Source organism: Equus przewalskii, chromosome 1, assembly GCF_037783145.1.
Source record: "Equus przewalskii isolate Varuska chromosome 1, EquPr2, whole genome shotgun sequence".
Taxonomy (NCBI): Eukaryota; Metazoa; Chordata; class Mammalia; order Perissodactyla; family Equidae; genus Equus; species Equus przewalskii.
The window spans coordinates 39,902,842-39,930,447 of record NC_091831.1 but is presented as its reverse complement, the minus strand read 5'-3'; the positions used below and the strand labels follow the sequence as shown (position 1 = coordinate 39,930,447).

At 38.2% G+C, this 27,606-nt stretch overlaps 1 protein-coding gene across 3 annotated transcripts in view; it reads right to left on the bottom strand.

The window, feature by feature from the left end:
* Nucleotides 1–1,212: 1,212 nt before the first annotated feature.
* The window catches only part of LOC103542698 (lipase member K-like), a 40,444-nt gene continuing 14,050 nt past the window's right edge, over nucleotides 1,213–27,606 (bottom strand). For 2 of the 3 annotated variants that reach the window (XM_070610853.1, XM_070610862.1), the window contains 6 exons: nucleotides 17,860–17,977; nucleotides 15,558–15,730; nucleotides 13,894–14,066; nucleotides 12,128–12,261; nucleotides 4,322–4,393; nucleotides 1,213–1,941 (listed from right to left, as the gene is read on the bottom strand). In XM_070610853.1, the coding sequence (XP_070466954.1) occupies nucleotides 1,864–1,941; nucleotides 4,322–4,393; nucleotides 12,128–12,261; nucleotides 13,894–14,066; nucleotides 15,558–15,730; nucleotides 17,860–17,886 (657 nt within the window). In that variant the 5' untranslated portion in view covers nucleotides 17,887–17,977 and the 3' untranslated portion in view covers nucleotides 1,213–1,863. Of the gene's footprint in view, nucleotides 1,942–4,321; nucleotides 4,394–8,768; nucleotides 11,957–12,127; nucleotides 12,262–13,893; nucleotides 14,067–15,557; nucleotides 15,731–17,859; nucleotides 17,978–27,606 lie in introns of those variants that run through there. The other variant, XM_070610866.1, reaches the window with a different exon arrangement.

Here is a 27,606-nt window from a genome sequence, read left to right as displayed (position 1 = left end):
CATTGCATTACTAAACATCTTAAGTATATCACTCTTACCCTATAATAACCTGGGCTTAAGAGCAAGTGGTAAATGAGAATGAGAAGCCAATGCAAAGGGCAGAGACGGAAATGAGGGCAGATTAGCACTGACCAGCAGTGCATGCCAGGGGAAGATGGGCTCAGGAAAGGCTGGTACAGGGACCCACATGCAAAGTGCAACTGAAGAAAGAAGGGGCATGTTCTCCTGTTTTTCTACGTAGAATAATGCAAAGTATAAACATTTAAATACAAAGACAGAGAGAGACAAAGAATAGAAAAACAACACAACACAGAGGCAGCAATAAATATTAGCAAGCTTTAAGGCACAAAGTGGGCCTGAGGAGTCCCTGAAATCAGCATTCCTTTACTACAATGATTTTAATACTCTGCTAAAGATGAATGGGGGAGCCCAGAAGATGGCAAAGCAACAATGAATATCAAGATCAGGATCCAAATGGCATATGATGGCTTTTGGCTAATAAATTTTTTCACTTTCATAGTAATAAATTTATTTTACTTTCATAGTAATAAAGGATTGGTGGTTACATTGGTAATTACACCTGTCTAATTTATGGTGTTATTGCTTATAGCTGTGACTAAGATTATTGCTTTTAAACACACATATCCTTCATTTTAAGTTTGTTTTGGGTTTTCTTTTCTTCTCCCCCCAGTCCCAAGCAAGAGATGCATAAGTGAACTTGAATCCCCATGTATTTTGATAGGGTCTGCAAGCACAATGATAAAGCTAATATCTGACTCAACTCTCATTCAAGTAGGTATCTGAGTCTTACAGGGTAAGGTCCTCATCTAAAAAACTTTTCCTAAACCAACTGTATACCTTTGTTGGGACAAGGAATTGGTTAATTACAAGAACAACTAGTACTTTGGCATAGTGTATGAGTCTCTGTATGTGGACATACTCACTCCCACATACATAATAATTATAACAGTTTAGGAGAAAAATCAGATTTTTCACACCAGTTGAAGTTATACATTTTCACTATTGTAGTTACGATGGTGGCATTAAAATGTACTTTTTAAAAAATTTCCAAATTTCCACATCCCTGATTTGAAAAACCCATGTATCTCTGATGATCATTCATTTAATTAGAGCTCAGGATATCAGCCAGAAGCCAAAATCATTACTGGATTTCCTTATATATTAGAAAAAAATAACAATAACAACAACAGCAATGTGTATTTCCCTTTAATATAGAATTTTTGCTCCAAAAGTTTCACAGATAATGGCAAGAAATATCTTGATACACCATTCTCTGGCAGGTAGCACAGGCTCTTGCTAAAGGTGATATTTCTGTCTAGTGTATCTTTAATGATCCATATATTGGCTTTGTAAAAACAATGAGTAGTAAATGACATCCCAAAGTACTGTTAGGACATTGTTAGTTTATTTTGTGAGAGATGGATAAGAAGTCAGAGAATATGCTCTAGAAAAAAAGATTGTATATCATTAATTCTCTCTTTAAAGTACGGTCTTAATTAAGTCCTGAGAGTTTTTGGTTTTTGAGAAGGAATAAGTGTGGTGGAAGAAGAGTGGACATAAGATCCAGGAACCCCTGGGTCATATTCTGGGTCTTTACTAGTTAATTTTGACAATTTACTTAACTTCTTTGAGCCTCTGGAAAAATGGAGACAATAATATTTACCATACAAAGTCACCATGAGGATCAAAAATAATGATATGGCACATGATAAGAACACAATAAGTAGCATCTGATCTATATAAAATATCTGGCATAGTGCCTGGGGCCTAGTAGGTGCATAATGAGTGGACACGACGTTTATTAGTTCATCAGCAGTGTGCAACTGTTGAGTAGTAGTATCATCATACCCAGCAGAAATGCATCAAGTTCTGATCAGGTTTCCCCCAATCAAAAGCTTGGAACAGACCAGAATTAACAGCCTGTAATAAAATAAAAACAACAAACACTAAGCATTAAAATGATGTAGGACAATAACACACATTTAAAGACAGTAAACAAGAGATACACAAAAGAAAAGAATTGATATTATGTTCCACTCTTTAGGAACATAAACTAAAATTCAATAAAGATTAGTAAGTCAAATAATAAAAATGATGAAAATTGATATCAATCCACGCAACTATCTTTTACATCCCCTTATACTTTTCCACTGACAACCCTCAGACAATGAGGCCTTTATATGTTACAGTGTTATAGAAAGAAATTTTTCAAAAGATGCCGAACTGAATGATTCTTGAATATCTTAGCTTCAGGAATTTTTATAAATTTTTTTAAATCAAGCATTACCTATACATCTCCTACATTAAAAAATGACAGCTATTATTATTAAACAACTCTGTATATTATTATCCTTGTCAGATGGTCTAGGAGGTTATGACCATGTTCTCTATCCTGAAACACTTTTGTTGCTATTGGAAGGAATGTTCACCCCCAGAACGCCCTCGGTTCTTTCTGTGTGAGGTGCAGCGCTGCTGTCTGTCTCCCGTCTGCAGGGCCCAGCAGCCTGCCATGTTGTCAGTAATGTGGCCGCAGGCTGAGCGACCACACAGCCATTTTTGCATTTTAATTTTTAGATTTCAGATATTAGAGTAGAAACATTCATATACCTAGGGTTCCTTTTCCTTTTATTTGTTACCCGTGTAGGATGGAGGAGACAGATAATTTTCACATTTACCTCAAGCATTTCATTAAATCATTCTCAAACTATACCAAATCTCAGGTATGCCTTTTAACTTGAATCTCAGATTTTTTTTCACATTCACTGATTTAATCCTGATTTTTATTTTAAAATTATTCCAATCATGGTTTATATTTACAGAGGGAGTAGTCTGCTGCTATTGAGTCTCTGCAGGTTTTCAGCAAGGGGAAGCAACAGAATGTACTAGTTAGGACTTGAGTTCTAGCATCAAACAGAGCTTGTCTGAATACAGGCTTAAGGAATTACTGAATCTGTGATCCAGAGCAAGGTATTCGTCTTCTCTGAAACTTTCTAGTCAGTGAAATGGGAAAGACGGTAACATTCTTCTCACAGGGTTGTGAAGGTTAAATAGGGTAAGGCATAGAAACCATGTAGCACTTAAGAATGCTGAAAAAATTGCTCTTTTTACTAATATTACTACCATCAGCAGCAGCAGCAGCATCCTTGCCTTAGCTTTCTACATAACTTATAACCAAATATTTTATCTCCCCTTTGTACTTATTTCTATCCTGAAAAGGACTTGCTGTCAAAGGACAAGAGTTCTCTTTGAGAGGAGTCAGCAGTGAGATGTGTAAGAGATTGGCTATAACATTAGTAGAATGCGGTTATCAATGCCTTTGTTGAAAGATTGTTAGGAGAATTCAGTGAGACTGAATGACATCATGTATATGAACAGCAAGAAGGACACAGTGTAAGTGCTCAATAAACGTGAAATTGAAGTTGTATTACCTGGAAGGCCATGCCCACCAGAGTCTATCTGTCTCCTCACCAGTAGGAGGCCCTGTGTCCTGAACATATTTCTTCCCATAGGAACTTGCAGGCTTATCTCCTGTGGTTAGAGCTCTTCAGAGAATTTCAGAAATCCTCAACTAGTGTTTCAGTATATCTATAGCAGTGATTCTCAACTTGAAAGCATGGAATGAATTTATTAGGGCATAGTTTAAAATGCAAATTCCTAGAGAACACAAATATATTAAAACTTTGGGAAGATCTTTTCTCTCTCTCTTTCTGTCTCCCCCCACCACAAACACACACACACACACACACACACACACACACACACACTCATACTTGGCTCAGAAAGTCATACCAATTGAATTTGACTTGTCTCTGAGCTTGCCAAATATTGAGTAATATAGTAACAAAAAAAACCCAAACCTTAAAATGAGGGTAAAAATGGAAACCATTAATCTATTTTAACCCCTCTCTAACATTTAATTTGCTGTGAATAAAGCATTATTTCCACACTCTGAAATGGCCCATATGACAATTGGAGTATGAGCAGATATGGAATAGCCTGTATCATGTCGTATAAAGCTGATGATTTCCCAAAAGGGGAAATACAAGCTTTCCCCAGAAAAGGCAGTTTTAGGTAATCTAAGGATCAGAATTCAGTCTGCATATCTGGGAACCAGGCCCAAAAATCAAGCACCTAGGACACAGAAATGAAAAGAAGGAAATCGACATGAGTTGATGCTGATTCTAGAAACATCAAATGCCAGTGACAGTGCCTATAAACGGTGCAGTGAGCTCTCTGGGAGCGCTTCTCGGGGATCCTGCAGAGATACGTGTGAGTCATCTCAGGAACAGGAAGCATGTACCTGGGCCCAGGGCTGCATGTGCTGAACAGACGCTCCTGTGGGGCTCTGTGCCAAATACACATCCAAGCGACTCTGCCAAGTAAAGAAATAATTTCTCATCTGTAGGTTAATCATATAATCACGCCACAAGTAAATATGAATATTTTTTTCCTTTTTTTAGGGAATAAACACGTACAATAACATGAAGACACATTAACCAAAGAAGCCCATCTTTAAGAACTTCTCTTAGCTCTATTCTTTTGTCCTGGGCAGTTTCTTCATAAAGCCCACAGAGGGCATCTTGCTGGTCAAAGACAGAGGTAATGCACCTTTTCTTCCCAGTCTCACCTCAGACAGATCCAAGAGTGTAGGAGGTCAAGGGCTAAAAGCCCCAGTGACCGTCTGCTTCACTCTGTGTTAAGTCCCAGAGGACATTCTGAGAAAGTTCATCATAAGGCACTGGGAACAGATCTGAATATTTCCTTTTGCTTTCTCATTTTAAAAATGTGGTAAATGTTCTACAGGGCTCTTTGAAAATTTGTGGGACATAATCCATCCAGTACTTTAATGTCCATTAACATTTAGATTTCTTCTGGATCACAAAATAACCTTGATTTTTTTCATATTTTCAATTGCATTTTGTTTTATGCAAAAGAGTTATTTTTCTATGAAAGTGGGCATCAGAAATATCTTGGAGCTATAAAAAAAGATACAACTACTTAGAGCTACCCAAGCCTATGAATCAACATCCAAATCTCTAGGGTTGAGTTCTAGACATGTGTATTTTTTCAAAGTTCCACAAACGCTACTATGTATCCTTTGTGATGCTCCACTAAAATAAACGTCCCTGCAGGCACTGTAACATTCCACAGTCCAGTCTCCAACAGTGAGGAAAAAGGTAATCTGACTATGTAAATGTACAGTGAGGGCCCCCAGTGAAAGTTCAAGGGTGTCATTTTGTGAAGTCTTTCTTTAGCAAACTCTTAGGCCATGTCAAGACAATGCTTTTGAAATTATTGAGTTTGCTCAAAAGTCTCTTTACTTAGCTCTGACTATACGATATGCTTCCATCTAAGTGACAGGCAAGCATAATTTCCCCATTAAATTGAGAAAGTGAGAAAGGAAGGTGAAAAGGCAGTGGCTAAGGCCATATATGACAAGCCCACAGCTAAAATGATACAAAGTTAAAAGCCTTTCTTCTAAGATCAGAGACAAAACAAAAACAAAATTGTAACTCTTCCGCCATCACTGTCTATATGATAATTTAGTAATAGCAGCAGGAGACATATAGAGTGAATTTATCTTTTAAAATATTATTGACATCTATTCTATGTTCTTGAGTGTGATAACGTAAATAGATCTCCACATAAACAAGTAATTAAAGTAGAAGGTAGGATCTGGCTCTAATCAGTCAACATTTTTATTTTTCATTTACCAGTATCTTTGTGATCTACACTTGGCAGAAAATCCATGTGAAAGGAAGTTCATAGAAGTAATCAACCATGGAAATATGATGTGAAGGAAGAGGTTATATCCACCAGAAGAGGTCCTTGTTCTTTGCTCTGATAGTTGGCTTTCCCAAATACAGAGTGAATTAGTATGACAGTCTCTGACTTCACTTCACCTCTATATCCTTACGTGAGCGACTCATCAAAACTACCAAACATTTATAACATAAATACTTGCTCATTTACTCTAATCTAAAAGAGAAGATAGTAATGCAGGCCAGCAAGCCATGCAGCACCTACTTGCAGAGTGGCAAACGTGTTGACTTGTAGATGTAATTCCAAGTTGGTTCTGGAGGGAGCATATTTGTCACATAACAGTGTGGACATAGCCTGCTTCTGTTAGCTCTTTTGGTACCTTTGTGAAAATTTAGAAAAAGTACTCCTTCTTCTGGGCACATGGCCTCATGCCAGGGCACATGGCTTGCTGGATTCAGCCCTCAACTGCCTGCTGTGCTGGGCACCTTTGTGCATGGCTGCATGAGGATCCAGGACTGACTTCTTTAGGTTGACATTGGAAAAGGTGGGGGAAATGACAACATATAAGAAAGCGCACTAACCACAGATGGCCTGGTGAGATCTGAATTCAAATTCTGACTAGCCACCCAATCGCTGGGTGATTTGGGACAGGATGTTTAGCCTCTCTGAGCCTCAGTTTCTTCTTTTAAGAAATGGACACAATACTTAGAATTCTTATTACTGTAGCACGTAAAAAGCAAAGGGTCAAAGCAAGCTATAGGTCAGAAAAAAACAGACAAGAACACAAAAGCATAAATACCCAGGGGCAGAACAAGGGAGGGGAGCGGAGGAAAGAATGAATAAGCAGGAGATCTGAAACACCAAGTGCTGTAGCCATGAATCTACAATAAACTCAATTAATAATACTAGACAATATTTATTGAGCACGTGCTATAAATGAGGTATGATGCTTAAACATATATTATTTCAGTGACTCTCCCAAACAACTTGACAAATTCTACCGAGGTGGTTTGTTTGTTTGTTTGTTTACAACTTTATTATTAAGCAGTAATTGACACCATAAGACATTAAATGTCTTATAAATGAAAATTTGTATCCTTTGACCTACACCTCCCTATTTCCTCCTTCTCCAGTCTCTGGCAACTACCATTCTATTTTGTTTCCATGAAAATGGCTTTTTAAAATTACATTTTACATGTAAGTGATTCCATACAGTATCTTTCTCTGTCTGCCCTCCAGGTTCATCCGTGTCATCGCAAGTGCAGTATTTTTTATGTTCTTTTTAATTTTTCCAGTTTAGTTTGTTGAGGAACCTCCACACTGTTTTCCACGAGGCCTGTACTAATCTACATTTCCACCAACAGTGTCTAACGGTTTCCTATTCTCCACACCCTTGCCAACATTTGTTATTTCTTGTCTTTTTCATGATAGGCATTTTAAGAGATGTGAGGTGACAGCTTTTTATGGTTTTGATTGACATTTCCCTGATGATTAGTGATGTTGAGCACATTTTCATGTACCTGTTGCCAATCTATGTGTATTCTTTGGAAAAATGTCTATTCTGGTCCTTTGCCATTTTTTAATTGGATTACTTGTTTTTTGTTATTGAGTTGTATGAATTCTTCATATATTTTGGATATTAATCCTTTATCAGATACATGGTTTGTAAATATTTTTTCCCATTCTGCAGTTTGCATTTTCAATCTATTGATTGTTTCCTTTCTTATGCAGAAGCTTTTTAGTTAGTCTCACTTGTTTGTTTTTGTTTTTATTGCCTGTACTTTTGGTTTCTGATATGAAATATCATTGGCAAGACCAACGTCAAGAAGCTTTTCCCCTATATTTTCTTCTAGGAGTTTTATGGTTTCAAATCTTATGAATTAAGTCCAGATTAAGAGTTTAATCCATTTCAAGTTAATTTTTGTAAATGGTGTAACATATGGGTCTAATTCCATTCTTTTGCATGTGGCTATCCAGTTACCTCAACACAATTTATTGAAGAGAATCTTTTCTCTTTATCGTTTTTGTAACATTATAGGATTTTGCATTGGGATTACCATGAGACTTTTACAATACATCTTTTAAAAGTCTTTTAAACTGAAGACAACTTAACTTCAATCACATGAAAAAGTTCCACACATTTACTTGTGCCCCCCCATTTTATGTTATTGATATTACAATTTACATCTTTTTATATTGTGTATCCTTTGACAAAACATTGTAGCTATAGTTATTTTTAACACTTTTGTCTGTTAATCTACACACCAGAGTTCAAAGTGATTTACACACCACCAGCAGTATTAAAGTATTTTGAACTTGACTATATATTTACCTTTACCATTGAATTTTATATTTTCATGTTACTAATTAGCATACTGTTGTTTCAGCTTGAAGAAACAAGCTGTGGTATTTCTTATAGGGCAGGACTAGTGATGAACCATTCCTTCAGCTTTTGTTTGCCAGATTTGGGAAGTTTTCAGGTATTTTTTCTTTTAATGAGCTTTCTTCCCCTTTTTCTCTGTCTTTTCTTTCTGGGACTCCTATAATGGAAATTTTCCTATGCTTATGGTGCCCCCTAATTCATGCAGGCTTTCTTCACTCTTTTTCATTCTTATTTCTTTTTTCTCCTCTGATTAGATAATATCAAGAGATCTGTTTTCATGTTCACAGATTCTTTCTTCTTGATTGAGACTGCTGTTGAGGCTGTCTTATCCCAATTTCTACTTCATTCATTTTATTCTTTAGCTCTAGAATTTTCTTGGTTCTTTTATATGGTTTTTATCTCTCTGTTGAACTTCTCATTTTGTTCATGCATCATTCTCCTGAGATCATTGAGTTGCCTATCTGTGTTCTCTTGAATCTTGCTGAGCTTCCTTAAAATAATTATTTTGAATTCTTTTTCAGGTAACTCACAGATCTCCATTTCTTTGGGTTCAATTCCTAGAAAATTATTGTGTTCCTTTGGTGGTGTTATGTTTTCTTGCTTTTTTGTGTTTCTAGTGGCTTTGTGTTAATATCTGCATATTTGAGGGAGTAGTCACCTCTTCCAGCCTTTTCAGACTGACTTTAGTATGGAAAGATTTTCACCTAAAGTTGGCTGCAAGGGTGCCAGCTCATAGGGTGCAGTGTCTTGGTTCTAGGGAGTACCCAGAATCACAGCCTCTGAGCAGCTCCATCCGCTGAGGTCAACAATGCTGAAGACTGTGGGGATCTTCACTGGTCAAGACTGTGGAGGTCCTGCAGGTGGTAGTGGCGGCTAGAGTTATTGTGTTCCTCAGTGGCAAAGACTGTTGATATCCTCCTGTTCTTTTTTTCCCATGGAGAGAAGCTGTAGCTGAGGTATCCTTGGTGCTGGGTCTGGGGCACTGGCACTCAGCAGTAGCAGAGCCAGTGTCCTGGGTTCAGAACTAGCACAGTATCTGGGTTGGGGAATAGGTGCACTTGCTGTGGTGGTGGCTGAGATATAGGCATGTACATATCTCCTATGGAACTGGAATTTGAGTCTGTGGTGCTTGCTGCAATGACTTGGGCCCTGGGCTAGGGGGAGAGCTTGGGAAACTCAGCACTAGCATGGACCCAGGGATGACAGGATGCAGTGGTGGCTTGGACCCAAGGTGCAGCATGCAGCAGCAACATGTCCTAGGAATGGCAGGTCAAATTCACAACTCTGGCCCTGGAGGCAGAGGCAGAGCATCAGCAGCTTGGCCCTAGTGATACTGAGCTGAAGCCCTAGCTCAGGACCCAGGGACCAGAGCACAGACTGGCAGCAGTGTGGCCCTGGTAATGGTGGGTCAAAGCCATGACTTGGGTCAGAGCAGTGGCAGGTCTGGTTCCATAGATGGCAAGACAGTGTGTTGTCCTTATCCCGGAGTATAGACCACAGCAGTAACTGGAGCCCCTAGGAACAGGTTTCACCTCAGCGACTGCTCTAGCCCCAGGGACCAGAAGCAGCAGCAAGGATGCCAAGCTTTTCTGTGAGCTGGGTTCAGCACTGATGAAGACTGTGTGGATCCTTGGTAATAAAAGCCAAAAATGTCCATGGTAGTAACAAGTCTTGTGGGTGTTCTCCTCCTCTCCTTTCCCCCATGGAAATAAAATCCCTCCAAGAGGATCCCTCTTGGCTCTGAGCTACTCTAGACTGTGGGATGGGGTGATGGAGGTAAAATGCTTCCTATGCTTTTCTTTACAGCCATGCTTGAGTTTTGAGATCCACAGCATTTCTGCTGCTTCTTCGTTATAGTCCAGAGCTTTTCCAGAGCTTTTTCTGTCAGTTTGAAGTTATTTGTTGTTTTTGTTGTTTTTGTTGAGGAGACAAGTGTTGGGACCTCCTAACCCACCGTCTTGCTGATGTCAAAACTTCAAATTCTACTAATTTTATAAATGTGAAAACTTAGGCTTAGCATGGTTAAATAACTTATCCAAGGTCACATAGGGCAGAATGGGAACTTGGTTCTGTCTGACTCAAGACCTTATGCTAATGTCTTATGTGAATTGAATTGAATTGAATTGAAATGAAGGAGCAATAGAAAAGGACTGATAGTATCAATAAAAAGAATTCTCTAATCAGAGATAGCAAAAGGGTCATCCCAGTCCAGGAGCTCTCCAGCAAAAATGGGAAGCCATTCTCCAACATGCCTGAGAACATTTGGCTAACAAGAGAGAAGAAGTGAAAGTCCCACCCTCTCAAAGTTTATACCATGCTTATAAAGCTGTCTATCATTTCATTGTCAAATTCTGTAGATTTATCTTCTTTTGCACAACTCTGGCTCAGTTTCCCAACATCTATCAGTTGACATGTAACAGTAATCCCATAACCATTGTCTTATCTTTAGCCCCTCTTGATGTCTTTTACTCCCATCTACTTCCACTTGTTTACCAGGAGACTCATTCCAAAAAAGAGCATTATGCATGTCATTCCTTTCTACAAATACCTTCCATGGTCACCCATTAGCTACAGAATAAATTCCAAATTTATTAACTTGGCATTCAAGCTTTTTCAGAAGCTACTCCTACATTTCCAATACTCTTTCTCATACTCTTCTTCACAAATTTAAAGCCCTAATAAAGTCAGTTACATGGGGTTTCTCCCAGCTTGAACTTCACCACTTAATGTTGCTCATGTTTCCCTCTTGGTTTTGGAAAGACTTTCTACAACACCCTATATGTAGAAATCTTGTCCTTAAGTCCAAACTCAAATGTCGTCTCATCCAAGAAGTCTTCTGTGATTCCAACAATTAGAAACATCTTCACATTTCTCTGAGTTTGTCTAGCAATTTCTTTGCTCTATCATTACAATGATCCTGGAATTTCTATTAGGAATTAGTGAGTCATATGTGGTATCTCCTCTATTGGAGTTAAAGCCCTTTTAGGGCAATATTTCTAAAAATACAAATCTGATCAATCCATTTCTCTGCCTAATTTTCCGATCTCTCATGAACCGGAATCCTGGCTTTTATAAAAATTGTTTCACATTCTTATGCTTTCACTGAAGTCACTGAACAGTATGATCACCTTCAGTCTGCCATGGGAGTAACTCATATTAACATGCAACAAGAAAATACACCAACTCACATAGATCAATTCTCCTAAGCTGAGTAAACGATCAGCTTAGTTAGCTGTCAGCTAGCAGAAAGGACCTGAGGTCTAGGATATGCCTAGGTTTTGAGGAGTTGATTGAAAGTCTGTGCAGTGTGGGCAATAGAACAAGATTAGACTTTTAGTGATGGGATAATGTGTTCTATGAAAATCAAGACAGCAATAACAATAGCTGACATTTATTAAAGGCATACAGTGTGCAATTCCTGCCTCTAAGGGATTTACATGTAGGAACTCACTTATTTCTCACAGCAGCCCTATGAGTAGGGACTATTATTACTCCCACTTTCTAGATGAAATGACTCCTAGAACACTTAAGGTTTTGACCAATCACTCATCTAGCTAGGATTCAAACCTGTGCTATCTGGCACCATGCTGTAATCTCAACTACTACATTATCGTGCCTCTGAAAAACTGGGGGGGCCTCAGAGAAAAATTTAACCTACTATATTAAACAACTCAACTGATCAAATGACCTCCTCCTTTATCTGTGATTGAAGAATGACATGGTAGAGAAGCCTCTGGACATGGATGAAGACAATAGGGTAGAATAGCATCAGAGCGAGCTCTCTGAACCCTGTTGGTAAAATGGTACATCATCAGTAAACACATATGGATCCCTTGAGCACCTATTATATTCTTACAAAGTTTGTAAAATGTTATTTGTGTGAGATCCCCTTCTCTTGAAGTCAGTGGAAATAGAGCTAATTTTAGTTACTACAGATTTAAACTTGGGGAAGTCACATACCTTGACTACTTTTCTGGAAAGAGTTAATTTTTTCATAGGACTTTGAGTATATTTCACCGTGATGACTGGAGCCAATGCAAAAAGTATCATGATCCTTTTAGCCACCTCTGGATTTGTAGAGAATGCTACATAAGCTGATAAGGAAGAAGATAGAAGTTCATAGATTTAAAACAATTCTTAACTTGTTTTTTAAATTATAGTAAAATTAGATATATTAAAAACATAACAAAATAAACAGACAAAAACACTCAGAGAAAGTAGCATGTTTAGAGAAAGATTTTCCAAATTTCTCAAGGATGGAATTGACTGATTCAGAATGAATTGAGTTTCCTGCCCCCAGAGAGTGCAAGTCTACCTAAAGAGAATGTTGCAGAGCAGGTTCAAACATCCACTGTGGGGCATATCTAGGTAAACTCCAAGGGCCATTCCAGTTTGACTATGGACTTAGTATCAGATAAACTGGGCTATAATCTTGGCTTCTCATTCATTAGCTGTGTGAAAAGTTGGGCAAGTTATCTTCCCAGTGTGAGTTTCAGTTTTCTCAATCTGTAAATGTGGAAAATAGAAGCTTTATAAGATGATTCTTTCAAATGTTAAGTTATATACAGATCTTCCTTGACTTATGATACGATTACATCCCAATATACCCACAAGTTGAAAATTTCGCAAGTCAAAAATGCATTTATTTCACCTAACCTTCTGAACATCATTGCTCAGCCTAGCCTACTTTAAACCTGCTCAAGACACTTACATTAGCCTACAGTAGGGCAAAATCATTTAACCCAAAGCCCATTTTATAATAAACTTTTGGATAGCTCATGCAATTTATTGAATACTCTACTGAAAATGAAAAGCAGAATGGTTGCATTGGGTACAGAATCATTGCAAGTGTATCAGTTGTTTTCCTTGATCTTGTGCTGTCTGTGGCTGGCTGCTGCTGCCCAGCATCACAAGAGAGCATCATACTGCATATTGCTAGGCCCGGAAAAGATCAAAATTCAAAGTACAGTTTCTAATGAATACATATCACTTTTTCACCATCATGCAGTTGAAAAATTGTAAATCGAACTGTTGTAAGTCAGGGATCGCCTGTATATATTACACTTAAGGTGTTATTTGGCATTATCATCATTAGAAAATATTCCTAAATTCAGCCATTTGTAAAATATGGGTGATACTGCTCTCAAATGTTTGTAGTTTCGAATGAGAGAATGCATGTAAGATGTATACTATAGTACAGGCATATAGAGACTTACTTTACACTAGAAACCTGATAACGATTAAGACACAGAAAAGAGACTGGTGGAAATTCTATTGGTATTGTCGAGGTCTCTAGCTGAATGGAGAGCAGAGAAGGGAATGAAGTGCTTCATGGCACTGCCAACATGGCCCTATCCACATTTAGCCTACTCCAGCATCTGCTGGGAACTGAAAGTCACACTGATTGTGGCATATAATCACTGAGATTGGTAATTCTCTGCTTTATTTTTGGTGTCCCTCGCTAGACTGCAAGATGTATACCATATTTATATCTGGCTCTCCAGCATCTAACCCAGTGTCTGACAAATGCTTGCTGGGTACACAAATGAATAAATAAATAATTCTCTCTCCTTCAGACTTATCCATCAGTCTCCAAATTCAGTCCTGAGGGGAAAAATCCCTATTATCATCCTCATTTTATTTATTCTTCAGAAACCAGGCAGATGAAATGGTTTCCCAACTCAGGTTCCCAAGCTAGAGACTGCACAGAGGGAAGAAATCCTGACCCCTTTCATGAATATGGAAGAAGATCCTCTGACACTCTGAAATCACATCTGCCGCAAACACACCAATGCTGGAGCCCTGGGAGTGGCCCACACAGTAGAGTCGCTCCTGTCTGGTTTTCTCTACAAAAAAATTGATTATGGCTGGAAGGTCATATTTATCCATCTCATCTAAACTGTCAAAGAAAAACAGCAACAAAATTGGACAAAACATGTCATTGTTTGGCCTGCAATATTTAAACATATTTATTGCAGATACAGATACTTAGCTTTTGTTAAAAATAAGACTAAAATTAATATATCATATTATGTGTCTGTGCAACTTTTGAGAATGTCACCTTGATTGCAAGAGTAACACTGTTAAGAAACTGAAATCAGAAAAATCTGACTTGCAAAAGCCAACAGAGGCTTTTCACTTAATTCTATAGCAGATTTACCAAAATCCCTTAAAAAGAAAAATGACTAGGAATGTTTATTTAAAAAACAGAATGAAACAAACAGATTTGCAGACATCAGCCTGTTTACCAATTACCTCAGGTGCTTCTTTCCTCTGTGTAGTTGGGAAAACACCCACCTAGGGAATCATCATGTTATTTGCAATAGTGCAATGACACAACTGCACTGGGGTGTGGAATAAGAAATGCCAAATGGCTTCCAGGAATAAGGCAGTAATGAGGACAAGGAATAAACAGCTTTAGTGACCTTCAAGGCTTGGTTCTTAGCTCTGATGCAAGTGCAGGAGTTTTTCCCTGTGACCAAGCTGGCCTGACTTCTAGAACAGACAGTGCCCCCAGGGGCCACTGCTGCCAGCTCTGCTCTTTAGTCATCCTTTGTGATCAAGCTTTCTCCTTACTTCTCCTGGAGCAGAATCTAGGAACAGTGTCCGGCACCACCAGCCTATGGAGGGCAGAGTTCCTTCACTACTCAGCCAATAAACATCTGAGAATGATCTATGCCTGAGGACAAGGCTCAATCTTGGTTTATTATGAATGAGTAGTTCTCAGGATTTTTCAAGCAGAATCTTATTCCATTTCTTGATCAGTTTCATTTTTCCCATTTAGTGAGGATACCATATAAATTTCCTTTGGCATCCACATTGACAAAGTGATAGTCCTGGTATTAATCTTTTGAAAGTTGACTTCTGCATTTTGAGTTTTTCCCATATATATTTTACATGCACACACAGATATGCCAACCAATGGGATTTTTAAAACAAATAAAAGTGTAATAAAAATGGGATTTCTTCAGAGCCTGTGAAGAAAGCCTAGAAAGAGGAAAAAATGTTTATTTCTTTCTGGTGGATTCCATTGGGTACATTTGCACAGAAAGGGAAAAAACAAAGGGTGTTCACAATGCAGAGTACTAACCACTATACGGTCACGGGCTGGCCCCGTGGCCGAGTGGTTAAGTTCGCGCTCTCTGCTGTAGGCGGCTCAGTGTTTCGTTGGTTCGAATCCTGGGCGCGGACATAGCACTGCTAATCAAACCACGCTGAGGCAGCGTCCCACATGCCACAACTAGAAGGACCCACAACGAAGAATATACAACTATGTACCAGGGGGCTTTGTGGAGAAAAAGGAAAAAATAAATAAAATCTTTAAAAAAAGGGTGTTCAGCCATATAAATGAGCAAGCATACACTTTATTCATTAGTAGGTATCTCCTTACCTGAAAGCCCAGAATTCTGGTGACTTGGCTGAAAATTTGAAGTGTTTTCTGGAACAGGTATTTCTTTGAGTGCTCCTCATCCACACATCATAACCATTATCTGCCAGAAGGAAAGCCAAGCTCGTGTTGGGCAGGTTGCAAATCCAGTTACCAGCAGATGCAATTAAGACATGCTGCAAATACACAACAGCCTTCAGAGCTGGGAAACACAGGCAACAAGAATTTTGTGTCTAAACTTCCTTAGTGTCTACAAGAAAATAATCTTTCCTGACTTCTTGTAGTGTAGATGAGAGGTTAAGAGATGAAATTTGGCACCAGGCAAACCTGGGTTCTAATCCCTTCTGAACTAGTTACGTGCGTAAGTTATTTGTTTTCCTTATGTCTTATCTTTCTCTTTGTAACATTGAGATTATACATAATGCATTTGTAATGTAGAATTGGAACAATTTGACTAAGAAGGAGAGAAAAAAATAAGGAAGTGGGGAAATTGTGTTGAAAACAAAGAGGAGAGAGAAAAATGACCAAAACTTTCCTGCCTTTTATAAATGGTTTTATGATGCTTTTGTGGCTAGATCAGCTTCCTCAGGTTGTGTAGGCTAGACTGGACTCTTAGAGAGTCTTCAGCCATCTGGAATCAAGGAACTAAGAGTCTACGTCCATTTATGCACCTTTTGAGAAAACAGAAAGAAAAGGTGTTACTAATTCTGCTAAATTACTGACAAACAGCATTCATAGCCCAGGGCCCCTCTCTTATCAGAGCCCTCAGGCAGCTTATCACTGTGGAGACAGCTTTTCATCTCATACATTTTGGCAGCAACCTGGCAGAAATGACAAGATGAAAGTTTTGGAAAACAAAATTCTCCTGGGTATTCACAAAGGTAATGGAGTTATTTGGAGGAAGGTTGTTTCTACAAAGTTAACACCACCATTCCATCTCCTTCTCTTTTAAAAACTCTAGATTTTCTCTTTAAATAGTTAACATTTCTGCTATTGAGAAGTTTTGTTATGCAAGACTCCAAAGAATAAAATTGTAACCATGGGCCCTCCAGGACAAATTAGACTGACCCCCTCTTATCAACAGAGTAATTAGGAAATTGTCTTTCAGAAAATTTGCAAAGTCACCTAAGCAGAGCACATACAGAAGAAATCTTGACCTGAAATGACTGCGGAACCAAAGATTCTCCTCCCCAATGAACCAAAGGAGCGGGATATGACCAGAACTTAAAAGGAGGACTCTTATCAGAAAAAAGGGGTCCATCATTCAGGAAGGTCCAGTGTTAAAATTCCTTCCCCACCTTACCATAAATGTTTAGAAACTCATCATAAATATTTAGAACCTCATCCTAAATGTTTAGAACCTTACCATAAATGCTTGAAGTCCACCAATCAAAACCTGCCCACTAGCGTTTCTGTGTGACAGCCTGCTGTCCTAACCTCTTAAATTTCACCTCAAATCCTGAATTAGGGAAACAGATCTGAGGGCACACAGCCCCTCTCTTCCTGCAGATCAATCTCGCAGAATAAAGCTGCTTTCTTTTCCCAAAGGCCGATGCTGTAACTAATTGGCTTGTTTATTTGCATCAGGCAAGAGAAGCTCGATTTTGTGCAGTAACAAAAAGAGCTAAGAAATGAGAGAAGAAAGCAAGCACTTCTTGTCAAGTGGATCCCTCTATAGATATCAACCTGTATTGTAAGGAGCTAGAAAGAGCTCTTTAAATAAGTTTAAGTATAGAACTAATAATGTCAGATTTACTTAAAAAAATGAAATCCCTCTGACTTGGGTAGAGAACGAATTACAAGTGAAATAATTCAAAGTTACTGTAGTAGCTGAAGCAAAAGATGATGATGATGCCCAAGACTGGACTTCAGCAATAATCAAGTTGAGAACTTTTCAGAAGAGAGAGAAATTTAGAAGGCAAAATTGATAGATCTTGGTGATTGGCTGGATATAGGAGGTGAGGGAGAAGAAAATGTCAAAAATATCTCTTAAGTTTCTGTTTTTTAAGCCTAGAAAGTGGTATCTCCAGAGTAAGGCCAAGTGTTCTTTGTTTTTGTGTTTGTTTGGAAGGAGGACAAAATGCTGGAGAGAAGAAAAGACCAAATAGAGTAACATAAAAATGTTTAAAAACTCCAAGTGTTATACACATGCAATGGAGTAGTAGAGGTGGAGGTGATGAATTTCCTCCTCTCAGGGAAGAGACTAGGTTCTATTTCAGGACAAAAGCTGCCCTGCTGGCATCAATCAGCACATGTGGGAATCTCTGCTTTAGTCTTTTTCCTTTCATTACAGAATAAATCCTACCTGTTCTCCTTGGCCATCCTCTTCCATGAGGAATCCTGTAAATTATGAGGACATAATTGTCTTTTGTCACAACATCATACTCTTCATAAGGACAACCCCAGTAGGAAATAATCTGGCTCTGAAAGAGGAAAGAAAAATATATACCTTTATGATGTAATCTATTGATTTTTATACATACATTCCAACATAGTACTTGAAGTCACAACCTACAGTCCACCTATGTATTGGGACAGAATATAGCAGGAAAATCAGCATAACTAGAAGGAGGATGCATGCAAAGGCATGCGTAAGGCAAGGTGGTGTGACCACACATCCTGGTTTGCTTGGCTTAGTATTATTAACGCAACTTAGTTTGTGCTCAGAATGTTTGACAAAAAATTAAATGGTCATCTGATGAGGGAAACCCCAGGGGATTGTGCAATGCCCTGTGGCTAGTAACAAGTGAGCTGTTACCAACCTTAGACCTAACTAGAGAGGAAAAGAAGTAGTTACCAGACCCAGAATGAGAAAGTCAAGTAGAGAGAGCCACACTGAAAGGAGCTATGACCTTCAGCAGAAGGAGACAGCCTGCGTAAGGTCACGTCATGGAGGGAGCCAGGGCAATAAATCATCTGATGTCACTCTCCTGCCTCCCTCAGGTCTCCTGCTCAAGATTTCCATTGTCTTAACTGAACTGAAAATGGATGGTCAAGGGGACTTGTTGACCTAGTTCTCACAAGTCAGTCTCTTGGGCAGAAAACTGTAAAGACTAGAGAGTGGATCTAGAGGGGTAAACAGAAGGTACCCCATCCACAGATACGCAAGGAAGAGGGGAACTACTATTTGTTGGTCATCTTTAGCATAGAGGACAATTTATATCCTCTGTTTTATTAATCCTTACAACTGGAGGTTCTAAGAAAGAGATTTTGAGATAGAATTGTACCCATTTATCAGTTGAGAAAACTGAATTTCAGGAAGATTAATAATCTGTCCAAGACGGTTCACTAGGTAGAAATTTAAGCGAAAATAAGTTTAGCTCCAAACCATATACCTGTACCACAGGGTCATGCATTTGCCTTCCAGGCCTGCAGAGGTGTGTGTATATTATGGGCTGTATAAAGCAGAGCAGTCACTTCTCTCTCTTTGTGTTTTCAACACCACTTCCTCAACTTCCTTCTTTTTCTTTTTTCTTTCCTAGTCAAATTATTACAATTCTACATTGCAAATAGGATTTTTATATCAAATCAACATATAAGAGAGATGGTAAGTCTTACCTTGTAGGAAATGGAAGGATTTTTCAGATGACACCTTCACTATTCTTTTATAGAAAATTCCACAAATTCCTCTCTTGGATTTGTCAGTCATAATCTCTGCTGGTTATATGTATTAACATAATTAATCTATACTATAATTAATGATTAATAATGTGTGAACTATATAGTAAATATGCAATTTTATGTTAAAAATTTATATATAACTAATTTTGATTAATATAGCTTAATTTTGGTGAATCACTCTGGTAGTGATAACAATAGCACCACTGACAGTAATAATTGTTGTTACTGTTATAAGTATGCATTGAGCACCTATTATATACCAAGTAATGTGCCAGACACACGTTATCTCATTTTATTCTCAAAATAAAGCCACTGGATAAGAAACATTATCCCCATTTTACTTCAAATGAAACTGGGTCTTAAAGAGGTCAGGTCATTTATCTGAGTTCAAACAGATCGTGACGGAGCCAGAATCTGAATTCAGGTTGCCTGACTCTAAAAGAAATGCTCCTAATCACTATGCTCCTAACCCCTCAGTCCATTCAGAAGAGATATACTAGCGCCCTCTGGTTGCTAGGTGCCTGATTAGAGTTACATATATCATACAGATGGCGCGCATCATAATCACCATAACAAACAATCAAGACTTAGAATCTACCCCAGCCAAACATAAGGAGAATCTATGGGAGTGTGACCAGGGATCTGCATTTTAAACCATCATTCCCGGTAGCTGATATGCATTCCAGGGTGTGAAAAACAGCTGGACTCACTGGATTCCTTGAGAAACTGTTTCATTCTCATTTTTGTCTCTGAGACCTAGTATGGAGGTTCCTATAAATGGTTGTCCAATAAATAGATGGGTGAAAGAGTGAATGAGTACATCGTTTAACCTTAAAGACTGCCACTGCGACTCACTATTTTGTATCATATCTTTCTTGCCTGGTTTCATTTCACCCTGCTTCATTGGTCCTCTCTGACAGTAAGCTTTGTGAGTTGATTATGTTCTAAGTTCAGGACTGTATTTTATGAGATGGTAGTAGGATGATTTTTAAAAACTAATCTTTTCTCTCAAGGCATTTACAATTTAGATGCTCCAGTTTCTGCCGAGTGATTGGCATTTGAGGCCTCTGAATTGCAATCATTGGCAAGTGAACCTGGGGCCACTGCGTTAGAGCAGATCCAGTTCTCTTCTGAAATGGGCAAGCTGGAGAGCCTGTGGGGCTTATAATGGTGCAGGGAGGAGGGCTAAATGGCTAGCACTGTGTGCTTCTCATAGGAAAAGCTGGAGTCTAGTCCCAAGGATGACACAAGAATGTACTAGCCATGACAGATTGTGTTTCGTAGCCATGACATAGAGCCCAGTCAGTGGCCTCTGTTTCATTCCTCTGTGTAATGGACCTGGGTGTCGAGGGTGACACCTTGAGGCAGGAGGAGTCTCTGTATTCCATTTTGTAAGGAGTAGCAGGTCCTAAGCAAACAGCCTTTCTTCAGGCACCTCTTACCAGGACTGTGCCTACCTGTACTTTCAAGGGCTGTGTTTACCTGCTCTGCCATATCTCAGGCTCACAATATTAACTACAATTGTTGAGAGAGTCTTCCTGGTTCAAGCACCTCTCCTTAATGATACTCCTACAGCCCTCTTATTTCTTTGACTTGTTTCTATACTAGCTCCCTGATGAATGTGTCTCACATTGATATCCCGCTGGTTCACACTAATGTGTATAAGGATGTCAGACTAAGATGAGAGCAGACATTATAAATTCCAGGGGATTCTCCGTCCTTGAAAGTGAGACCTTTAGCTTCAAATACCAAGACTAAATCAATATAGATTATAGTTATTATAGATTTGCATATATATAATCTACATAGATTATATTGATTTATCATTCTAAATCAGCATTCACCCTGCTTTCTTATAAAACATGACTCCCTTAAGATGGTATATGTGAAAATAGCTATGGGAAAATGTTAGAACGTGTATGTATATATATTTTTTAGATTATATATATAAATGGTTTACATATGACTTGCTTGCAGAGTCACAGACTACATACATATATATAATAAGTATCTACAAATGCTAAAGACATGACTTGTTTTGAGAGTCTTAACTTACAATATCATAATTAAGGCTCAGTATAGTCCTGTAATCAAGACTGTTTAACTTTGTTTAATCTACTCTTCTGTAGTCATATTTGCTCTTGAATTTTATTGAATTTTATTGGGAAATGCTGCTTTGATATTTATTTCTTTTTCTATTCACTATACCAAAAAAAAAAACACACCTGTGTAATGAAGGGAAGGATAAAATGACACAAGTAGCCAAAAATTGGAACCTAACCTTTGAAAAGTTTTCTGCAGACAGATGGCCTCCACGACTGTGGTGAGAGCTGCTGCAGACTTAACCAAATTTGGTTGTAAAAAGATAATACCAAGAATGTGCCATTTGTAAGACTCTCCTCCATTGTTCAAAAGTCTCCCTTCTCTCACGGTTATTTTCTGTCTTTCCCTCTAGCTACTCCAGCAAGAGGGAAATACGAGACTTTCAAAAGAACGTTGATGCATTTTCTGTTTCATATTGGGCTTGACCATTTTCATCAAATGCATGTGGATTATATAGAAAACTCTCATAAATAATGCATTTTGTACTGACAGGTACATTGATGATGAGATCAAGGATACCAACTTCTCAACAAAAGAATAACAGAAACAATAGAGACCTTTGTGCTACTTTTTTCATTGCCCCATTATAGTTACTCTCAAGCTTATCAAGAAGACATGTAGGGCTTATGCCGAAGCTTGGACAGTATTTTCAAGGAATCCACACTCAATTCTTAACTATGTTGTAGAAATGGAGGTGAGAATTGACCAGAATATGAGGATACAAAGACCCCACAGGGGTCTAAGGTAGCTCTAAGCAAGCTTTGGTTCTGAAAACACATAAAGGCCGGTTTCTACTTATGGCATCCTAATTAATCTCAGTCTTCTCAATGGTGAGATAAAGGTAATGATGAATTCCAGAGGGCTTTGCAAAAAGTTTTGAATTAAATTTCTGACTCTGTCCTTTAGAGGATATGGTGGCCATGAGAATGCATCTCTCAGATCTCCGATTACAGGGAGCAGAACTAGACATGAGCTACAGGTCCTATGCTCTAAATTCCATCACTGTGCCCCCACTGAGGCCACACCTTGTAGGTACTCTGTAAGTGATGGCTATTTTTGTTATTATTATTAGTTGTGTAACTTTTGTTAGTCAACTGAACCTCCCTGAAACTTAGTTTGCTAAACTGTACCATGGCGATAATAACACTTACCTTGTAGGGTTAGCTTAAGGCAATAAATAATCCTAAATGATAAATAAGATGAGAAATAATGTCTATAAAACATGTAATACTGCTTAGCACTCCATAAATGGTAGCTCTTGTTATAACATACCTTCTGTTGTTCAGTGATTGTCTCAGATGGATAGGTCTTGTCTGTCATACTAATCCATAAGCTTCTTAAAGGCAAGAACCACATTTTATACTCTGCCTGTATTTACAGCTTGCATGTTTCATGTCTCTAGCTTTGTTCATGCCAGATATAGTATAATTTTTTGAACTGAGTTGTGAATAAATGACAGGTTGTTTTGTACCAATATGTCTTCTCAAATAGAAACCTAAAAGAGCAGTTAAGAATTTGTTTGCTTATAAATTCTACCAAGAGTTCTCATTTTTTCTATATAGAGTACCTTACCTATTTAATCTATAAATTTTATACCACAGATATAGCATTTATATGCTTAATCATCTCAATTATTTTTCCACAGGTAGAAAATGTCAATTTTGGATTTGAACAAGATCTATTTTACTCCATGTTATTTTCACTGAGTCTTACTTCTTCTCATAAAACTATTCTATAATGAAATTTTATAAAAGTATTAATAGATGTTAGAAAGTTTGGGCACAGTGTAACTCAGTAGAAGATGAGAGAAGAAGAGCAATTTTGTCTTAACAGATTTGAGTATAAAATTCTTATCAGGACAAAACTGAAAATTGGATAGGGCCTAGAAATAAGAAACCATCCTGTGTATGCAGCTTGTTTGGCAACCAAATTAAAGACACAAGACAAAGCTATTGTGAACATGCACAATAAAATGTAAATAAAATGTGTGACATTCTCACAGCACAAGAGAGATGTGATAATTGGGATGAAAATTATATCTATATACCAAGTACCATATTAGTAAGAGACATGAAATCATATCTTCCCTGTCTTCAGTGATGGCATACTTTTTTGTTTCATCTTTTATTGACTAATAAACTCAGAAGGATGAAAAAAGAAATGTAGAAGAGAGTGAGTGGGAGAAAGAAAGCAATCATATCATAGACAATTATTTGGATGAAAGGATAAAAGATCCAAGTTATAATGAATCAGAGTTACCTATATGATTTTAACCAGGCCGAATAATACACTGAAAGAGCATATTCCCTGCCCCAAAGAGAGAAAAAGTGGGCAAAACTTTTTAAAAAGAGAGAATTACATATTAGCTTAGAGACTCTTTGTTTTTTGGCTGGAAAGATTCATCCTGAGCTAACATCTGTTGCCAATCTTCTTTTTTCCTTTACCTCCCCAAAGCCCAAGTATATAGTTGTATATTCTAGTTGTAAGTTCTTCTACATGAGATGCTGCCACAGCATGGCTACTGACAGATGAGTGGTGTGGTTCCACGTCCAGGAAGTGAACCCAGGCCGCCAAAGTGGAGCATGCTGAACTTTAACCACTAGGCCATCAAGGCTGGCTCAAGAATTACATATTACATAAAACTTTTGGACAGTCTGGATTTTTTTCTTTTTTTTTTTTTTTACCTCCTGGCTTAAAAATGGCTACATTTGTTTCTGAGTATGTGTTTAAGTGAGATATTAGCAGAAAGTTTATGGCTATTATGCATTTACTTATTTTTGTTCTGGAATCAGCACATCATTATTTCTCTAACTGTGAACAGAGCAGGGAAAGTTTATTATCCTATTCTCCATCACAGTGTAGAACTATGAGAGGTACTTGGAGTTAGTGAAGGAACTCTAGAAGACTGTGAAGACAGAGACCTGTAGTTTGGGCCTTTCTTTATCCATCTAGGAAAACACATGGGGCTGAAAAGACCGGCCCTGTGCAGCGTACCTCATAAGGTTGTTGCAAGGGTCCAGGAGCCAATGTTAAAGACAGTATATTTAAATTATGAAGAATTATTAAATGGAAGAATATAAGGCAATGCGCTTCTTAGTTTTAGAAAGTTTCAAGAGCAGAAAGCGAATGCCTTTTACTGTGTTTCTAAATTCATTTAGAGTTGAAAGAGCAATCCTAATCTCTCCTTTCTCATCCTTGAATGAAAAGATCTTGAAGATGGAGGAGACATTCCAAAGGAAGCTGGTATTCACAATGAGGTACTTAGCAGAGGGTTCAAGAGCTTTTCCTTGTGTTTTTCATTTAAATGTACTGGGAGCAAACCAGACAAATGCCACAACTAAAACCTGTAGGCTCTCTCCTTCTGTCTTCCTAGTAGCCTATCCCTTCCTTCACTTCTAGTGTTTGATTCCCAGCTAAACTGTTCTCCAGCCACACCCACTAGCTGTTCCCATTCTCCTTGATCCAATGAAATCCATATATTCCGTCCACTGCTTACTTTTTTTCTTCCTATAGGCATCCTCTCAGGTATCTCTCCCTAACCACAAGCTTTCATATATTTCCTAGCTGAGAAAGAAAAACAAATCTGTACATCTTACCCTGACCACTCATCTAAGCTCTAATCCCATATTTCCCTGGGGTGTTCAGGACATATCCAGTTTCACTCCTTTTGGAAATCTTTGGTCCAACAAGCCCACCAATAAAATTACCCTCTTTTCCTTTCTCACTTCCTGTTTTGTCTTCTTAACTGTAGACTCTTTTTTCCCTAATCTTGAAAGTTGGAAAATTATAAATTTTCTCATTTTCTATGATTTCCTAAAATCCTATCTCCAATCTATTACTAAATAATCATACTCTTCTTTCAAATTTTTTAAAACTGCTTTTCAAAATTTTGTTCAAATTTTCTCTTTTTCTGACATTCTTTTAAAAATATTTCCACTTCCACCATCTCTCCAGTCTAATGTCTCATATCTAATACCTGTATCATTTTGCTGGGTTCCTGGTTAATCATTCATATTTTAGTCTCTATGACTCAAATCATTATGCATGTTGCTGCCAGATTAATTTTTATAAAATTATTTCATAATGTCAAATTTCCATTCAAAAAAAATAATGAAAAATTTCCACTTCCAATTATGATGGAGTAAATCATATAAGACTATCTCTCTCACTGATAAAATATACAAGTGATTGTTTTCAGACATCAGACAACAGGGTATAATATTGCAATCCTGACACAGTATATTTTTAGAAGCCCATAGAAGAATTGAAACAGAATGCTAAAAAATATTTGATCATCGTAGAAAAAGGATAATGTAGAAGCAGGAAAAAAGAAAAAGAGAAACAAAAAGAAATGTCAAATGGAAAACAAATAGCAAGAAGTCAAGATGGTAAACTTCAACTCAAATGTATCAAAAATTATGTTTAATGTTAGTGCACAAAATACTATTATAAGACAGATATGGTCAGACTGTATAAAAAAAGCACAGCTCAACTACATGATTTTAACAAAAGACAAACTTTAAATCTGAAGGGGAATAGGTTGAAAGTAAAATAAACAAAGAAGTATATCATGTAAGCAGTAAGCATATGAAAACTGGCATGGGTATATTAATATCAGACAAAGTAGACTTTCAAGACAAAGAGTATTATTAGAGAGAAAGAAGGATATTTCATAATGTTTATTCATCTGCAACACAAAAGTCAATTCCTCAGAAAGGAAAAAACAATCCTAAATGTTTAGACACCTAATAATAGAACTTCAGAATATGTACAGGTAAAATGACAGAATTAAAGGGAATTCAATTTCCTGGTTGGAGATTTCAATATCTGTCTTTCAGAAACTAATAGAAAAAGTAGACAGAAAATCAGTAATAATATAGAAAATCTGAATGATACTATCAATGAAGTTTATCTAATTGATATGTGCAGAACATGTTTAAAGAACCCAAAGATAACTAAAAAATTGAAAGGGAAATTACAAAATATTTGCAACTGAATGATCATAAAAACACTACATATCAAAATTAGGGGTGCAGCTAAAGTAGTGTTTAGAAAGAAATTTAGAGATTGAACTTTCTATATTAGGAAAGAGAAAAGTTTACAATCAGTAATCTGAGTTTCTATCTTATTAAGTAGAAAAAACATCAAATTAAGCCCAAAGTAAGTAGGAGGAAAGAAGTAATAAAGATAAGAGGAAATAATCACAAAATATAAAATAGAATATTGGAGTGACGTCAGCATCATGGTGGAGTGAGCTCTCCCCTTGAACTCTCCTCTCTAAGGTACAACCAAAAGGACACTCATATACCAACAGAGGACATTCACACAACACAAAAGACATCTGAGAGACCCATGTAGCCATACATCTGAAGATGGTGGGGCTGAATCCTCCAAAGGAAGTGGAAGCTGGTAAGGGGGGCTTTTCTCTTCCCAATGGTTGTCAGCGACCTTGGGACAGCACACAGCTCTGAGAGGAAACTGGGACGGGGCGGCCCTCCATGGGAACACCAATGCTCTCTGAGTTCCCTCACCACCTGAGGGACAGCCCCACACCTAGAGAAGACAGTGTTTGTTGGGGTGTCTCCATCAAACTAGCACCCCAGGAGAGCAGTTGATGAGGGCCCAGGAAGAACACTGGGATCACGTAAAAGAAAGAGATTGCCCCTCCTCCTGCCTGGCATTCCAGCCCTGTAATCACCCAGAGCACCCCTCTGAGAGAGAGGCAGGGGCTGGGAAAGGTGCACAGGTCTCTGTGATCACCCAGAATGCCATGTGGAAAGAGAAGTGGGGGCTTGGAAAGGTCCAGTGTAAGAAGGTGCCTCTTCACTCACCTGGTACTCCAGCCCTGCAATCACCCAGAGCACCATGTGGAGAGAGAGGCAGTGGCTGGGAAAGGTGCACAAGTGTAAGAAGGTGCCTCTTCCCCCACCTGGCACTCCACTCTGTGATAACAGAGTGCAATAGGGAGAGGGAGGTGGCAGCTGGGAAAGGTGTGCAGGTGTAAGAAAGTGTCCCTTCCCCCAGGTGGCAATCCAGTCGTGCAATCACTCAGAGCTCTACACAGAGAAAAAAGCAGAGCCTGGGGGAAGCACAGGTGAAAGAAAGCACCCCTCCCCCTGCCTGGCACTCCAGATCTGCCGTTGGTCAGAGCATTGCACAGAGAGAAAAGAAGTCAGCAACTGGAGCTGGGAAGCCCCAGATCATGTTGGGTCCAGAATACGCATCACCTGATCCCCACCCAATGGTAGCAGGTGGAAACTGCAACCAGATAACTATGCAGAGGCAAAAATCCAAGTCATCATGCAGTATGAAAAAGTATATTAAATCT